The sequence below is a fragment of the Rhinopithecus roxellana genome, chromosome 10 (assembly GCF_007565055.1).
Source record: "Rhinopithecus roxellana isolate Shanxi Qingling chromosome 10, ASM756505v1, whole genome shotgun sequence".
NCBI lineage: Eukaryota > Metazoa > Chordata > Mammalia > Primates > Cercopithecidae > Rhinopithecus > Rhinopithecus roxellana.
The window spans coordinates 82,109,528-82,125,810 of NC_044558.1; the positions used below are offsets into that span (position 1 = coordinate 82,109,528).

Here is a 16,283-nt window from a genome sequence, read left to right on the forward strand (position 1 = left end):
ACACCCAGAAGGGGAATTTCTGGATCACATGGAATTCTACATTTATTTATTTGTTTGTTTGTTTATTTAGAGATGGAGTCTTGCTCTGTCATCTAAGCTGGAGTGCAGTGGTGCCATCTCAGCTCACTGCAACCTCTGCCTGCTGGGTTCAAGCAATTCTCCTCCCTCAGTCTCCCAAGTAGCTGGTGTGGGCACACACCACCACACCCGGCTAATTTTTGTATTTTTAGGAGAGATGGGGTTTCACCATTTTGGCCAGGCTGTTGTCGAACTCCCGACCTCAGGTGACCCACCTGCCTCAGCCTCCCACAGTGCTGGGATTACAGACGTGAGCCACCACGCCCGGCCCCTGTTAGTCTCTTGAAAGGCAATCAGATAGGTGCATCTCCAGGACTGCTAAGTCTATATAGCTAAACATTTATTATAAAACATTTTACAAACCAAGCAGGAGATCTGGAGGGCACTAGGGAAGGCAGATATTTCTACAGAAGTTTCACACTAATAGAATCTCAAAGGAACATTTAGCGTTCAGTGCCTGGCCCTGGGCCAAGCTAATTTCATTCCCTTAACTGCTCTGTAAGGAGGGGATTGTTGCATTCCAGTGGTACAGCAAGGGCCGACTTGGAGGGGAGAGCCGAGAACTTCAGTTATAATGCCCTCCCACCCACCACGCTGAATAAACAAATCACAATTGTTTTTTTTTTTTTTTTTTACTGTTGCCTTATGCAAACACAGACTCAAAACAGTGCCCTGGGCACCACCCTTCCTGCAGCTAGATTCCTTCCCCTAAACTGCTCCAGATAAAATCATTGACTGAGCATCCCAGGCATTTAAACTAGGCTGGGAAATCTCCAAAATCCTTGTTGTTTCCACGTATGATTTAAGAATAACAAGACCTGAAAATAACAGAGCGAACAGGAAGGAAGCCATCCTGAGTGTACCACTTGGGAAATAAATAAATGGCACTACTATATGCAAAAGACCTTAAGACTGATTCTGCTTGGTGCCGGGCGCGGTGGCTCACATCTGTAATCCCAGCACTTTGGGAGGCCGAGGCGGGCAGATCACCTGAGGTCGGGAGTTCGAGACCAGCCTGATCAACATGGAGAAACCCCATCTCTACTAAAAGTACAAAATTAGCCGGGCTTGGTGACGCATGCCTGTAATCCCACCTACTCAGGAGGCTGAGGCAGGAGAATCGCTTGAACCTGGCAGGCTGAAGTTGGAGTGAGCAGCAATCGTACCATTGCACTCCAGCCTGGGCGACAGAGCAAGACTCCGTCTCAAAAAGAAATAAATAAAAATAAAAAATCAAGAAAGGACAGTGTCCGGCACATAGTAAGTTGTCAATAAATGTTAGCTATTATTATTGCAAACTACATCTATTGCCAAAATAAAGCTCTTTAAAAATTCCAAATGATACATCATTACATAAAGTTTTAAAAAGAATTTCCAGAACACACTTCCCCTGAGATTTAAGACAGGTATGCCGCAGTATGTGACGGAACTCCCCTCGTCCCTTCCCTGCCCCACCTTTGAGCGGAAAACCAAAGAGGGACTAAAAAGGCAACAAGACAGAAGTTCATGCCGTATTTTTGGTTAAACAAAGGAAAAAGTGAAATGGAAAAAAAAAAAAAGCAGATGGGTGGGTCATGCAATACAAATGGAACAGTAAATGTTTTCGGGGCAAATGTCCACAAATAGGACGTTTCCAATGGCAAGTAGCTGGTGGTTGTGTTTGGTACACCAAGCAGAATAAGTCTTTTCTTTTTTTTCTTTTCTTTTCTTTTTTTTTTTTTTTTGAGACAGAGTTTTGCTGTTGTTGCCAGGCTGCAGTGCAGTGGTACGATCTCGGCTCACTGCAACCTCCGCCTCCTGGGTTCAAGCGATTCTCCTGCCTCAGCCTCCTGAGTAGCTGGGACTTCAGGCACCTGCCACCATGACCAGCCAATTTTTTTGTATTTTTAGTAGAGACGGGGTTCACCGTGTTAGCCAAGATGGTCTTGATCTCCTGGCCTCGTGATCTGCCCACCTCAACCTCCCGAAGTGCTGGGATTATGGATGTGAGCCACCGTACCTGACCAAATTTTTGTATTTTTAGTAGAGATGGGGTTTTGCCATGTTGGCCAGGCTGGTCTGGAACTTTTGACCTCAAGTGATCCATCTGCCTCAGCCTCCCAAAGTGCTGGGATTACAGATGTGAGCCACAACGCCCAGCCCCTTCTTTTTTTATATATATAAAATATATATATTTATTAAAATAGAAACAGGGACTCACTATGTTGCCCAGGCTGGTCTTGAACTCCTGGGTTCAAGCAGTCCTCCTGCCTTGGCCTCTGAAAGTTCTGGGATTATAAGATGTGAGCCACTGCACCTGCACCTGGCCCAGACACTGTTCTAAATGCTTACTTCGGCCGGGCGCGGTGGCTCAAGCCTGTAATCCCAGCACTTTGGGAGGCCGAGACGGGCGGATCACGAGGTCAGGAGATCGAGACCATCCTGGCTAACACGGTGAAACCTCGTCTCTACTAAAAAATACAAAAAACTAGCCGGGCGAGGTGGCGGGCGCCTGTAGCCCCAGCTACTCGGGAGGCTGAGGCAGGAGAATGGCTTAAACCTGGGAGGCGGAGCTTGCAGTGAGCTGAGATCCGGCCACTGCACTCCAGCCTGGGCAACAGAGCAAGACTCTGTCTCTAAATAAATAAATAAATAAATAAATAAATAAATAAATAAATGCTTACTTCACAACAATCTCAGGAAGTACAGACTGGGGGCAGTGGCCCATGCCTGTAATCACAGCACTTTGGGAGGCCAAGGCAAGCGAATCTCCTGAAGTCAGGAGTTCGAGACCAGCCTGGCCAACACTGTGAAACCCTCGTCTCTACTAAAAATACCAAAATTTGCCGGGCGTGGTGGCATGCACATGTAATCCCAGCTACTCAGGAGGCTGAGGCAGGAGAATCGCTTGAATTTCGGAGGTGGAGGTTGCAGTGAGCCGAGATTGTGCCACTGCTCTCCAGCCAGGGTGACAGAGGGAGACCCTGTCTCAAAAAACAAACAAACAAACAAAAAAACAAACAAAAAAACACTAAGAAGTATGTTCTATTCTTATCCTAATCTTATAGTTGGGAGACTTGAGCTCTGGAGCAGGGGATTAATTTGCTTGCAAGAAGGAGAGTTAAGATTTATGCTCTGGCTCTAGAAGCCAGACTCTTTTCTTTCTTTTTTTAAAATTTGAGACAGGGATTTTGGCTTTTGTTGCCATTGCTTTTGGTGTTTTAGCCATGAAGTCCTTGCCCATGCCTATGTCCTCAATGGTATTACCTAGAAACAACAGGTGCTGGAGAGGATGTGGAGACACAGGAACACTTTTACACTGTTGGTGGGACTACAAACCAGTTCAGCCATTGTGGAAAACAGTGTGGCGACTCCTCAAGGATCTAGAACTAGAAATACCATTTGACCCAGTCATCCCATTACTGGTATATATCCAAAGGATTATAAATCATGCTGCTATAAAGACATGCCCACGTATGTTTATTGTGGCACTATTCACAATAGCAAAGACTTGGAATCAACCCAATGTCCATCAATGACAGACTAGATTAAGAAAATGTGGCACATATACACCATGGAATACTAGGCAGCCATAAAAAAGGATGAGTTCGTGTCCTTTGTAGGGACATGGATGCAGCTGGAAACCATCATTCTCAGCAAACTATCGCAAGAACAGAAAACCAAACACCGCATGTTCTCACTCATAGGTGGGAATTGAACAATGAGAACACTTGGACACAGGGTGGGGAACATCACACACCGGGTCCTGTTGTGGGGTGCGGGGAGGGGGAGGGATAGCATTAGGAGATATAATTAATGTAAATGACGAGTTAATGGGTGCAGCACACCAACATGGCACAGGTATACATATGTAACAAACCTGCACGTTGTGCACATGTACCCTAGAACTTAAAGTATAATTTTAAAAATTTAAAAATAATAATAAAAAAATTTGAGGCAGGGTCTCGCTCTGTCACCCAGGCTGGAGTGCAGTGGCTCGATCTTGGCTCACTGAAGCCTTGACCTCCTGGGCTCCAGTGATCCAAGTGATCCTCCCACCTCAGCCTCCCAAGTAGCTGGGACCACAGCCACATGCCACCATGCCTGGCTAATTTTTTGTATTTTTTGTAGAGACGGTTTTTTGCCATGTTGCCAAGGCTGGTCTCGAACTACTATGCTCAAGTGATCTGCCTGCCTCGGTCTCCCAAAGTGCTTGGATTGCAGGCGTGAGCCATTGTACCCAGCCAAAGTCAGCCTCCTGAACACTCTGCTATCACTCACTGGTTTTCAAACTTGAGCACGCACTAGAATCATCTACAGGGCTTTAAAACACAGATGCTGGAGCCCTCCCTCAATGTTTCTGAATCAGTGGGTCGAGAATTTGCATTTCTAAAAAGTTTCCAAGTGATGCTCATGGGGCTGACCCTGGGACCACACTTTAAAACTTCTGCTATCGGCCAGACATAGCGGCTCACATCTGTAACCCTAGCACATTGGGAGGCTGAGGCAGGAGGATTACTTGGGGCCAGGAGTGGGAGACCAGCCTGGGCAACATAGGGAGACGCTGCCTCTACAAAAAAAATTTTTTTTTTTTTTTTGAGATGGAGTTTCAAAGGCTCTTGTTGCCCAGGATGGAGTGCAATGGCATGATCTTGGCTCACTGCAACCTCTGCCTCCCAGGTTCACGTGATTCTCCTGCCTCAGCCTCCCGAGTAGCTGGGGATACAGGCATGCACCACCACACCCAGCTGCTTTTGTATTTTTAGTAGAGACAGGATTTCACCATGTTGACCAGGCTGGTTTCGAACTCCCGACCTCAGGTGATCCACCTGCCTCGGCCTCCGAAAGTGCTGGGATTACAGGTGTGAGCCACCGTGCCCAGCTTACAAAAAATTTTTGAAAAATTAGCCAGGCGTGGTGGCAGGCACTCGTAGTCCCAGCTCCTCGGCAGTCTGAGGCAGGAGGAGCTCTTGAACCCTAGAGCTCAAGGCTGCAGTGAGCTATGTTCATGTCACTGCACTCCAACCTGAGTGACCGAGCAAGATCCTGTCTCTGGGGGAAATAAAAAAAGAACCTCCGCTATAACTTGTAATTGTTTCTATAATTTCCCAGTGGAGAGAGAAGGGTCATCATTACCTATCAACAGATTGTCCACTTCTATGAGGGATCTAAGAGTTAGGTTTCTTAACACTTTGTAATAGTAGCCAACATCCATTGATGCTTATAGTATCCTAGACACTGTTACGCATTGTATTATACAATCCTTACATCAGTCTTGGGAAACAGATATTTTTATTTTTCCCAGTGTACAGTGAGGAAACTGGGTTTGGAGAGATTAGGAAATTCGATCAAGTTTGTGAATCAGCAAGTATGTAGCAATTGGGAGGTTCAAAGCAAAGACTGCTTAACTCTACAGCCTTGTAGGACATTTCAGCCTTTGAACAATAATCTCAATAATCTCAATACAATAATCATTAATGAATAAACAGATTCTTTGTTTTTTGTTTGTTTGTTTTGTTTTGTTTTGAGACAGAGTCTTAATCTGTTGCCCAGGCTGGAGTGCAGTGGTGCAGTCAAGGCTCACTGCAGACTCGACCTCTTTGCCTCAAGAGATCCTCTGGCTTCAGCCTCCCAAGTAGCCAGGACTACAGGTGTGTGTCACCATGCCCGACTAATTTTCGTGGTTTTTTTGTTTTTGTTTTTGTTTTTGTAGAGATGGGGTTTCCCCATGTTGCCTAAGCTGGTCTCGAACTCCTGGACTCAAATGATCCTCCTGCCTTGGCTTCCTGCAGCACTGGGATTATAGATGTGAGCTACTGTGCCTGGCCCAGAAGGAACTTTTTTATTTTTGAGACAGAGTCCCGCTCTGTCACCCAGGCTGGAGTGCAATGGCACGATCTCGGCTCACTACAAACTCCACCTCCCAGGTTCAAGTGATTCTCCTGCCTCAGCCTCCTGAGTACCTGGGATTATAGGCGCATGCCACCACGCCTGGCTAATTTTTGTATTTTTAGTAGAGATGAGGGCTTCACCATGTTGGTCAGGCTGGTCTCAAACTCCTGAGCTTGTGATCCGCCTGCCTCAGCCTCCCAAAATGCTGGAATTACAGGCATGAGCCACCACACTGGGCCCAGAAGAAACTTTTGACGTGGACAATTCCAGCAGTGAAGAGTAGGAGCAGTGAAAGTTAAAGGAAACTTTTTTTTTTTGAGACAGATTCTAGCCCTGTCGCCCAGGCTGGAGTACAATGGTGCAATCTCAGCTCACTGTAACCTCTGCCTCCTAAATTCAAACGATTCTCCGGCCCCAACCTCCAGAGTAGCTGGGATTATAAGCACGCACCACCACCCCAGCTAATTTTTTGTATCTTTAGTAGAGACGGAGTTTCACCATGTTGGCCCAGCTGGTCTCAAACTCCTGACCTCGTGATCTGCCCAGCTCGGCCTCCCACAGTGCTGGGATTACAGGCATGTGCCCAGCTGAAACTCACTTTTAATTCTTCCTGATGGCATTGTTCTAGGAAGGCTAATTCCACTCAACAGAATTGAGCATTATTTACATATAAAATCAACCTGTTTAAAATACACAGTTCGGTGTTTTTAGTGTATTCAGAGTTGTGCAACCATCACCACAATCTAATTTTAGTACATTGTCATCACCCCCCAAAAGAAACCCCATATAGGCCGGGCGCGGTGGCTCAAGCCTGTAATCCCAGCACTCTGGGAGGCCGAGACGGGTGGATCATGAGGTCAGGAGATCAAGACCATCCTGGCTAACACGGTGAAACCCCGTCTCTACTAAAAATACAAAAAACTAGCCGGGCGAGGTGGCGGGCGCCTGTAGTCCTAGCTACTCAGGAGGCTGAGGCAGGAGAATGGCGTGAACCTGGGAAGCAGAGCTTGCAGTGAGCTGAGATCCGGCCACTGCACTCCAGCCTGGGCGACAGAGTGAGACTATGTCTCAAAAAAAAAAAAAAAAGAAACCCCATACACAGAAATAGTCACTTCCCATTTTTCCCAGCCCTAGAATGAGGCTAGACTGGGTACTAATCTACTCTGTGTCTATGGATTTAACCTATTCTGGATATTACATGTAAATAGAATCATACACTACGCAGACTTTTGTGTCTGGTTTCTTTCACTCAGCATGGTGTTTTCGAGGTTCATCCTTGGTGTAGCGTATGTCAGTGCTTCATTCCTTTCTCCCCAGCACTTTATCGAGACAGAATTTACCTGAAGGAAATGCACAGATAAGTGAATAGTTCCACAGTTTTTTGTTATTTATTTGTTTATTTATTTATTTATTTTAGAGACGGAGTCTCGCTCTGTCACCCAGGCTGGAGTGCAGTGGCGCCATCTCGGCTCACTGCAAGCTCCGCCTCCCAGGTTCACGCCATTCTGTCGCCTCAGCGCCCCCCCGTAGCTGGGACTACAGGCTCATACTGCTACGCCCGGCTAACTTTTTTTTTTTCTTTTTGTATTTTTAGTAGAGACGGGGTTTCACTGTGTTAGCCAGGATGGAGTCGATCTCCTGACCTCGTGATCCGCCCACCTGGGCCTCCCAAAGTGCTGGGATTACAGGCATGAGCCACTGTGCCCGGCTATTTGTTTAGAGATAGTCTCGCTCTGTCACCCAGGCTGGAGTGCGGTGGTTCCATCATGGCTCACTGCACCCTCGGCCTCCCAGGCTCAAGCAATTCTCCTACCTTGGCCTCCCAAATGGATGGAACCACCAGTGCACACCACCACGCCTGCCTAATTGTTTAATTATTTATACAGACAAGATCTCACTATGTTGCCCAAGCTGGTCTTGAACTCCTGGGTTGAAACGATTCTCCCACCTCAACTCCCCAAAATGCTGGGACAACAGGCGTAAGCCACCCTGCCCAACCTCAACTTTTTACCTTCGTGTATACTCATGTGACCTCCACCAAGAGCAAGATATAGTACATTCTTTGAGCTTCCGTACAGCTGAACATGGGGAGGTTCTTGGAGGGCGGTGCCCTGGGGAGGGCGTGGGAGCTCTGCCCCCTCCCCGCATTCCTCACTTTCATCTGTATCCTCTGAAACATCCTTTATCATAAACGGGCGAGCATATGATGCCTTGGAAGTCTTCATATTTCAAATCTTCTTTGAATTGCAAATTGCTTGAGTGTTTGTGGACTAAATCCTGGGCAAATACGCCGAGTTCCTCTAGCGGGCTTACCACTGCAGACTGTAGCACTGGTTGGGTCTTTGATTTGTCTGAAAAGTTAGGGCAGTGAGAAGCCCAGCTGCGGTGAGGGAGTTTCATGTTGAGTTTAGAAGCACATGACTGAAAGTCAGAAAACAAACTCACCAAAGCTGTGAGAGACAGCTATGAAACCATAGAAGCCATCTGTGGACTCATGTCTAGGTTATTGAAGATAAACTGTTTAATCAAATTCATACGTCTTTATGTTTTTTTTTTTTTTTTTTTTTTTTTTTGAGACGGAGTCTTACTCTGTCGCCGGGGCTGGAGTGCAGTGGCGGGATCTCAGCTCACTGCAAGCTCCGCCTCCCGGGTTCACGCCATTCTCCTGCCTCAGCCTCCCCAGTAGCTGGGACTACAGGCGCCCGCCACCTCGCCGGGCTAGTTTTTTGTATTTTTAGTAGAGACGGGGTTTCACCGGGTTAGCCAGGATGGTCTCAATCTCCTGACCTCGTGATCCGCCCGTCTCGGCCTCCCAAAGTGCTGGGATTACAGGCTTGAGCCACCGCGCCCGGCCTTTTGTTTTCGAGACTGAGTCTTGCTCTGTCAGCCAGGCTAGAGTGCAGTGGCATGATCTCGGCTCACTGCAACTTCCCCTTCCAGGTTCAAGTGATTCTTGCACCTCAGCTTCCCAAGTAACTGAGATTGCAGGTGCTTAGCACAAGCCCTGCTAATTCTTGTATTTTTGGTAAAGACAGAATTTCACCATGTTGGCCAGGCTGGTCTCAAACTCCTGGCCTCAAGCAATCCACCCACCTCGGCCTCCCAAAGTGCTGGGATTACACGTATTAACCACTACACCCAGCTTTATTTTACTTATTTATTTATTTATTTATTTATTTTAATTTTTTTTTTCTTGAGACTAAGTCTTGCTCTGCTGCTCATGCTAGAGTGCAGTGGCATGATCACGGCTCACTGCAGCCTAGAACTCAGGCTCAAGTGATTCTCCCACCCCAGCTTCCCAAGTAGCTGGGACCACAAGTATGCACTATCACACCCAGCTAATTTTTTTGTTTTTTTTTGGTAGAGATGGGATCTCACTTTGTTGCCTAGGCTGGTCTGGAACTCCTGGCCTCAAATAATCCTCCCAAAGTGCTATGGGATTACAGGCATGAGCCACCAGGCCGCTCAAAATTAACACCTCTTGGCCGGGCACAGTGGCTCACATGCAACCAATCTCCAGAACTTTCTGATTGCAAAACTGAAACTCTATTCCCATTAAACAACAACTCTCCATTCTCCGTCACCATGTTGGCCAGGCTGGTCTCGAACTCCTGACCTCAAATGATCTGCACACTTACATCTCCCAAAGTGTTGGGATTATAGGTATGAGCCACGGCGCCTGGCTCCTTTTTTATTTTTTGTAGAGAGGGTTCTCACTGTGTTGCCCAGACTGGTCTCCAACTCCTGGCCACTGTGATGGCCCTTTAGATGCACTTTGAGTTAATTTTTTGTATATGGTGAACTACATTGGTTGAAAAGACTGTCCTTGCCCCATTGAATGATCTTAGCTCCCTTATTGAAAATCATTTGCCAATATATGCAAGCATTTATTTATCAGCTCTCTATTTTATTTTCCATTCTTTGTTACGGTTGAATACTATTCTATTGGATAGACATACCCTCTTTTACGTATGGCAGGCCTAATGTTTCATCTCAGTATTTAACCACTGGATGTTGTCACTCTGTGATTTGTGGGCTTCTAGTCCCTTGCCCAGGAGCTTTGTTTTGATTATTACAACACTGGTGGCGGGGCACAGTGGCTCATTCCTGTAATCCTAGCACTTTGGGAGGCCGAAGTGGGAGGATTGCTTGAGGCCAGGATTTTGAGACCAGCCAGGGCAACAGAACGAGGCCTTGTCTCTTTAAAAAAAAAAAAAAAAAAAAAAAAAAAAAGCCAGGTATGGTGGCAAGCACCTGTAGTCCCAGCTATTCAGGAGGCTGAGGTGGGAGGATCACCTAAGCCCAGGAGTTCAAGGCTGCAGTGAACTGTGATCATGCCACTGCACTCCAGCTGGGGTGACAGAGCAAGGCCTCATCTCTTAAGAAAAAATGGGCTGGGCACGGTGGCTCACACCTGTAATCCCAGCACTTTGGGAGGGTGAGGGGGGCAGATCACCTGAGGTCAGGAGTTCAAGACCAGCCTGGCCAACATGGTGAAACCCTATCTCTACTAAAAATATAAAACTTAGTTGGGTGTGGTGGCTCATGTCTGTAATCCTAGCTACTTGCAAGGCTGAGGCAGGAGAATTGCTTGAACCCAGGAGGCAGAGGTTGCAATGAGCCAAGATCGTGCCACTGCACTCCAGCCTGGGCTACAAGAGCAAAACTCCGTCTCAAAAAAAGAAAAAAAAGAAGAAGAAGAAAGGCCAAGCACGGTGGCTTACACCTGTAATCCCAGCACTTTGGGGGGCCGAGGCTGGTGGATCACCCTGAGGTCCGGAGTTCAAGACCAGCCTGGGCAACATGATAAAATTCCATCTCTACTAAAAATACAAAAAATTAGCCATGCATGGTGGCGCACACCAGTAATCCCAGCACTTTGGGAGACCCAGGTGGGAGGATTGCCTGAGCTCAAGAGTTCACAACCAGTCTGGGCAACACGGTGAAACCCCATCTCTACTAAAATAGAAAATATTAGCTGGGCGTGGTGGCATGCGCCTGTAGTCCCAGCTACTCGGGAGGCTGAGGTAGGAGAATTGCTTGAACCTGGGAGGTGGAGGTTGCAGTGAGCCGAGATTGTGCCACTGCACTCCAGCCTGGGCAACAGAGCAAGACTCCGTCTCAAAAAAAATAAATAAATAAAACTAAAAATATATAAATAAGTAAATAAAATAAAAACGGGCCTCTGAAAATAGTATGTTTTGTTAATTTGCTTTGCTTTAGTTGGTTGGTTTAATCCGTGTACATTCTCCATTGAGATTCTAGTACCTCAGTGTGGAGAAAATGGACACACCTATCGCAAGGAAAGCTGCCAATACATTCCTAGGAAAGATAAGCTGAACTTTCTGCCTGAGACTGCCTGTTGCTGAGCTTTCTGCCTGAGACTATCACAGACCTCCAATGGAACCTAAAATAACTTGAGATTTGTTGTGCTTTTGTTTTGAAACATGGTCTCACTCTGTCACCATGGTCTCATTCCGTCACAGGCACCACTCTATGGTGCGATCTTGGCTCGCTGGAGCCTCAACATCCTGAGATCAAGCGATCCTCCCACCTCAGCCTCCCGAGTACCTGCCACTACAGGCATGAACCACCGTGTCCACCTAATTTTGTTTACTTTTTGTAGAGATAGGGTCTCACTATGATGCCCAGGCTAGTCTCGAATTTCTGGGCTCAAGCAATCCTCCTGCCACAGCCTCCTAAAGTGTAGAGATTAAGGCATGAGCCACAGCGAATAACTCAAGTTTCTAAGCCACACTGCTAATATTCTCAGTAATATGGATTCTGCATATGTGTCGAATGCTTCGTGATTTTCAGACAGGGGTTTCTCTCTTGTTAATTACGCCTCCTTCTCTCACGCAAGTAGCAAGGTGTCTCCAACACCAGCAATTCCTCCCTAGCGCTGTGGAAGAAAGAATGATCACAATCACATATGTAAGTGCTTCCTAAGTACGTGAGGTGTCACACACATGATCTCATAAGTTCATGTTCCTCGCAGCAACCCTGCCACCTGGGTCCCGCTATTGCCCCCATTTTACAGAAGAGGAGACTGAGGCTTGGAGACGTTAAGTAACTTGCCAAGGTGTCAGCGCTGGTTACGTGGAGGAGCCGAGGACCCAGCGAAGTGAGCAGGGTAGGAATTCTCCATTTTATTGAGAGTCACAGAAGTCAGATGCCCCAGACCCTAATGACAATTTGCTGGGAGTTTTCCAGATCCTCAAGCCTTGGGGACTCTGTCGCGCTGCCCACAACAGCTGCTTTCTGTTTGGCCGCAGGTTCCAGAAAACTCCCTCAAAGAGAGACCCGGATCTTCCATCACGTACGATGCAAATTCTACGGCTGGAAAGCACGAAGGTAGAAAGGAAAAAGTTGCGTTCTTTTTGCCCTGCTCTCGATTGCGCGGTGGAAAGTCCGTCTCCACGGGAACGCGCCTCCCGGCAGCGGTCGCCAGGGGCGGGGCTCAGGGCGGCTCTCCCCCCGGGCTGCAACTGTTCCCAGGCTGGGGCGATTGCCCTCACCCCTGAACTTTCCTCTTCTCGGCCGCCCTCCTTTTCCGTTGTCCCTTCGCGCCCCAAACCACATCCTGGAGCGCACTTGCCCGCGCGGCCTGCAGCGGAGACGGTGCGCCCGAGGCGTGGGCCTTACAGTCGCGTGCGCGGCCCCTTTTTCCATCCCCCGCCCGGGCCCACCCTCGGGCCGCGCTGATTGGGCAGGTAGGGACTCTGCCCAGCGGAAAGTTTTGGGTGCCGGGAGGAAGTTCAACCTTTGGGAGACTCCAAGACAGCAGCTCCGGGGTCGGCGGGGGTCTGGGTGGCCATGGAGGAGCCCCCTGTGCGAGAAGAGGAAGAAGAGGAGGGAGAGGAGGACGAGGAGAGGGACGAGGCTGAGGACGAGGAGAGGGACGAGGCTGGGCCCGAAGGGGCGCTGGGCAAGAGCCCCTTCCAGCTGACCGCCGAGGACGTGTATGACATCTCCTACCTGTTGGGCCGCGAACTTATGGCCCTGGGCAGCGACCCCCGGGTGACGCAGCTGCAGTTCAAAGTCGTCCGCGTCCTGGAGATGCTGGAGGCGCTGGTGAATGAGGGCAGCCTGGCGCTGGAGGAGCTGAAGATGGAGAGGGACAACCTCAGGAAGGAGGTGGAGGGGCTGCGGAGACAGGACCCTCCGACCAGCGGGGAGGTGAGTGTTGGGCCCATAGCGCAAGGGTGTTGGGCCCACAGCGCCTGCGGGGCGTAGGAGGGCGCCTACTAGCAGGAAGACACCTTCTTTTCTTTTCTTTTCTTTTTTTCTTTTCTTTTCCTTTCCTTTCCTTTCCTTTCTTTTCTTTTCTTTTTCTTTTTTTTTTTTTTTTTTAAAGAAATGGGATCTCTCTGTGTTGCCCAGGCTGGTCTCAAACTCCTGGCTTCAAGTGATCCTCCAGCCTCAGCCTCCTAAAGTACTGGGTTTACAGGTGTGAGCCACCCTGCCTGGCCAGAATCTGTATTTCTAACGAGTTCCCAGTTAATGCTGATGCTGTTGGCCCAGGGTCCACAGTTTGAGAACCTTTGACCTAGAGCAACAAACACAATTTTTTTTTTTTGACACAGGGTCTTGCTCTGTCGCCCAGGCTAGAGTACAGTGGTGCAAACACGGCTCACCTACAGCCTTGGCCTCTTAGGCTCAAGCAATTCTCCTGCCTCAGCCTTCCAAGTAGCTGGGAGTACAGGCATGTGCCACCATGCCTGGCTAACTGTTTTGATGTTTTGTAGAGATGGGGGGTCTCACCTTTACCCAGGCTGGTCTCAAACTCCTGAGCTCAAGGAATCCTCCTGCCTTGGCCTCCCAAAGTGCTGGGATTGTGGATGTGAGCCACCACACTTGGGCAAGAAACTCATTTTACCTAAAGAGAAATTAGTGCATATGACCACAAAAAGACATAGACAAGAAGATTCCGAGCAGCTTTAGTCTCAACTGCCAAACTGGAAACAATCTAAATGCAACCCAGTTTGAGTTTTGAAATTGTGATATATGGAATACTGTGCAACAGAAAAAGAACAGGGTGCTGATACACATAGCAGTGTGAATGAATCTCACAGATGTTACATTGAGAGAAAGAAGCCAGGCACAAAAGAGAAACTACTGTAGATTTTTTTTTTTTCGAGTCAGAGTCTTGCTCTGTTGCCCATGTGTAGTAGTTCAGTCGCGTGACCTCGACTCACTGCAACCTCCACCTCCTGGGTTCAAGCGATTCTCCTGCCTCAGCCTCCTGAGCAGCTGGGATTACAGGCGCTTGCCACCATGCCTGGCAAATTTTTTTTTTCGTTTTTAGTAGAGACGGGGTTTCGCCATGTTGGCCAGGCTGATCTCAAACTCCTGGCCTCAAGTTACCCACCCACCTCAGCCTTCCAAAGTGCTGGGATTACAGGCGTGAGCCACCTCACCTGGCCCTACTGTACATTTAAATAAAATTCAGGGACAGGCAAAATAATTTATAGTTGTAGAAGGCAAATTGGCGGTGGGGGGAATGGAAGGGAAATTGATAGAGAGCTAGAAGTGTCCTATATCCTAATCAGGGTATGGTTATAGGGATCTACACATATGTTAAAGATCATCTGGCTGGGCGCTGTGACTCATGCCTGTAATCTCAGGACTTTGGGAGGTTGAGGCGGGCAGATCGCGAGGTCAGGAGTTCGAGACCAGCCTGGCCAACATGGTGAAACCCAGTCTCTACTAAAACTACAAAAAAAATTAGTCGGCCATGGTGGCGGGTACCTGTAATCCCAGCTACTTGGGAGGCTGGGGCAGGAGAATCACTTGAAACCAGAAGACAGAGGTTGCACTGAGCCGAGATCGTACCACTGCACTCCAGCTTGGGTGACAGAGCGAGATTTCGTCTCAAAAAAAAATTCTTTTTTTAGGGTATAGGGTCTTTCTCTGTCATCCAGGCTGGAGTACAGTGGTGTGATCACAGCTCACTGAGGCCTCAAACTCCTGAGCTCAAGCAGTCCTCCCACCTCAGCCTCTCAAGTAGCTAGGACTATAGGCACACACCAACCGCCTGGCTAACTTTTGTATTTTTTGTAGAGACGGGGTATCACCATGTTGCCTAGGCTGGTCTCAAACTCTTAGGCTTAAGTGATATGCCTACCTCAGCCTTCCAAAGTGCTGGGATTACAGGTATGAGCCACCGTACTCGTCCTAGTTTTTTAAAATACTTGTCGAAACTCATTAATGTTATGACCTACTAGCATGTCTCCAGCCACAGTTAAAAAAAAAAAAAAAGCTGCTGGAAGTGGACGATGTCTTTTTTAATCTTCACACTATTATTGTTTTACAAAACTGAGGCACAGAACAATTAAGTAATTTGCCTAAGGACTTAACGGCAAGTAAGAGGTGAAGTCAGGATCTTCATTCAGAGATGCTAGTCCTAAATACTCCATCCTAAAATACAGACTTTTTTTTTTTTTTTTTTTTTTGAGACGGAGTCTCGCTCTGTCGCCCAGGCTGGAGTGCAGTGGCCGGATCTTAGCTCACTGCAAGCTCCGCCTCCCAGGTTCACACCATTCTCCTGCCTCAGCCTCCCGAGTAGCTGGGACTACAGGCACCCACCACCTCACCCGGCTAGTTTTTTGTATTTTTTAGGAGAGATGGGGTTTCACCATGTTAGCCAGGATGGTCTCGATCTCCTGACCTCGTGATCCACCCGTCTCAGCCTCCCAAAGTGCTAGGATTACAGGCTTGAGCCACCGCCCCCGGCAAATACAGACATTTGACCTTACTTGTTGTACTAACATTTGATGAGTGAGTGCAGTGACTGATGCTAGGCTCTGGGGCTATGGAGATAAAGTAGACAAGGTCCCTGCCCTCAAGAAGCTCACATCTAGTGGGAGAGGCCAGACACACAGTCCTAGAACCAGGACACAAGTATACAAACCGGGCCAGGCGCAGTGGCTCACACCTGTAATCCCAACACTTTGCGGGGCCGAGGTAGGCAGATCACTTGAGGCCAGGAGTTCAGGACCAGCCTGAGCAACATGGTGAAACCCTGCCTCTACTAAAAATACAAAATTAGCTGGACCTGGTGGCACACGCCTGTAATCCCAGCTACTCAGAGGCTGAGGCACAAGAATCACTTGAACCCGGGAGGCAGAGGTTGCAGTGAGCCGAGATTATGCCACTGGACTCCATCCGGGGCGACAGAGCAAGACTGTCTCAAAAACAAACAAACAAACAAAAACCAAGTATACAAACCAAGGCTGGGCGCGGTGGCTGACGCCTGTAATCCCAACACTTTGGGAGGCCGAGGCAGGCAGATCAGGAGGTCAAGAGATCGAGACCATCCTGGCCAACATACT

The 16,283-nt window shown here is 48.2% G+C and overlaps 1 protein-coding gene across 3 annotated transcripts in view; it reads left to right on the forward strand.

Annotated features, from left to right (window-relative positions):
• Positions 1–12,424: 12,424 nt before the first annotated feature.
• Positions 12,425–16,283, forward strand: part of RILPL2 (Rab interacting lysosomal protein like 2) — a 29,491-nt gene continuing 25,632 nt past the window's right edge. For 2 of the 3 annotated variants that reach the window (XR_004059568.1, XR_004059567.1), the window contains exon 1: positions 12,425–13,128. Coding sequence is in view for 1 of the 3 variants with exons in the window: in XM_010368388.2 (XP_010366690.1) it covers positions 12,766–13,128 (363 nt within the window). In the remaining 2 variants the exon portion in view is untranslated. The remainder of the gene's footprint in view (positions 13,129–16,283) is intronic. The other variant, XM_010368388.2, reaches the window with a different exon arrangement.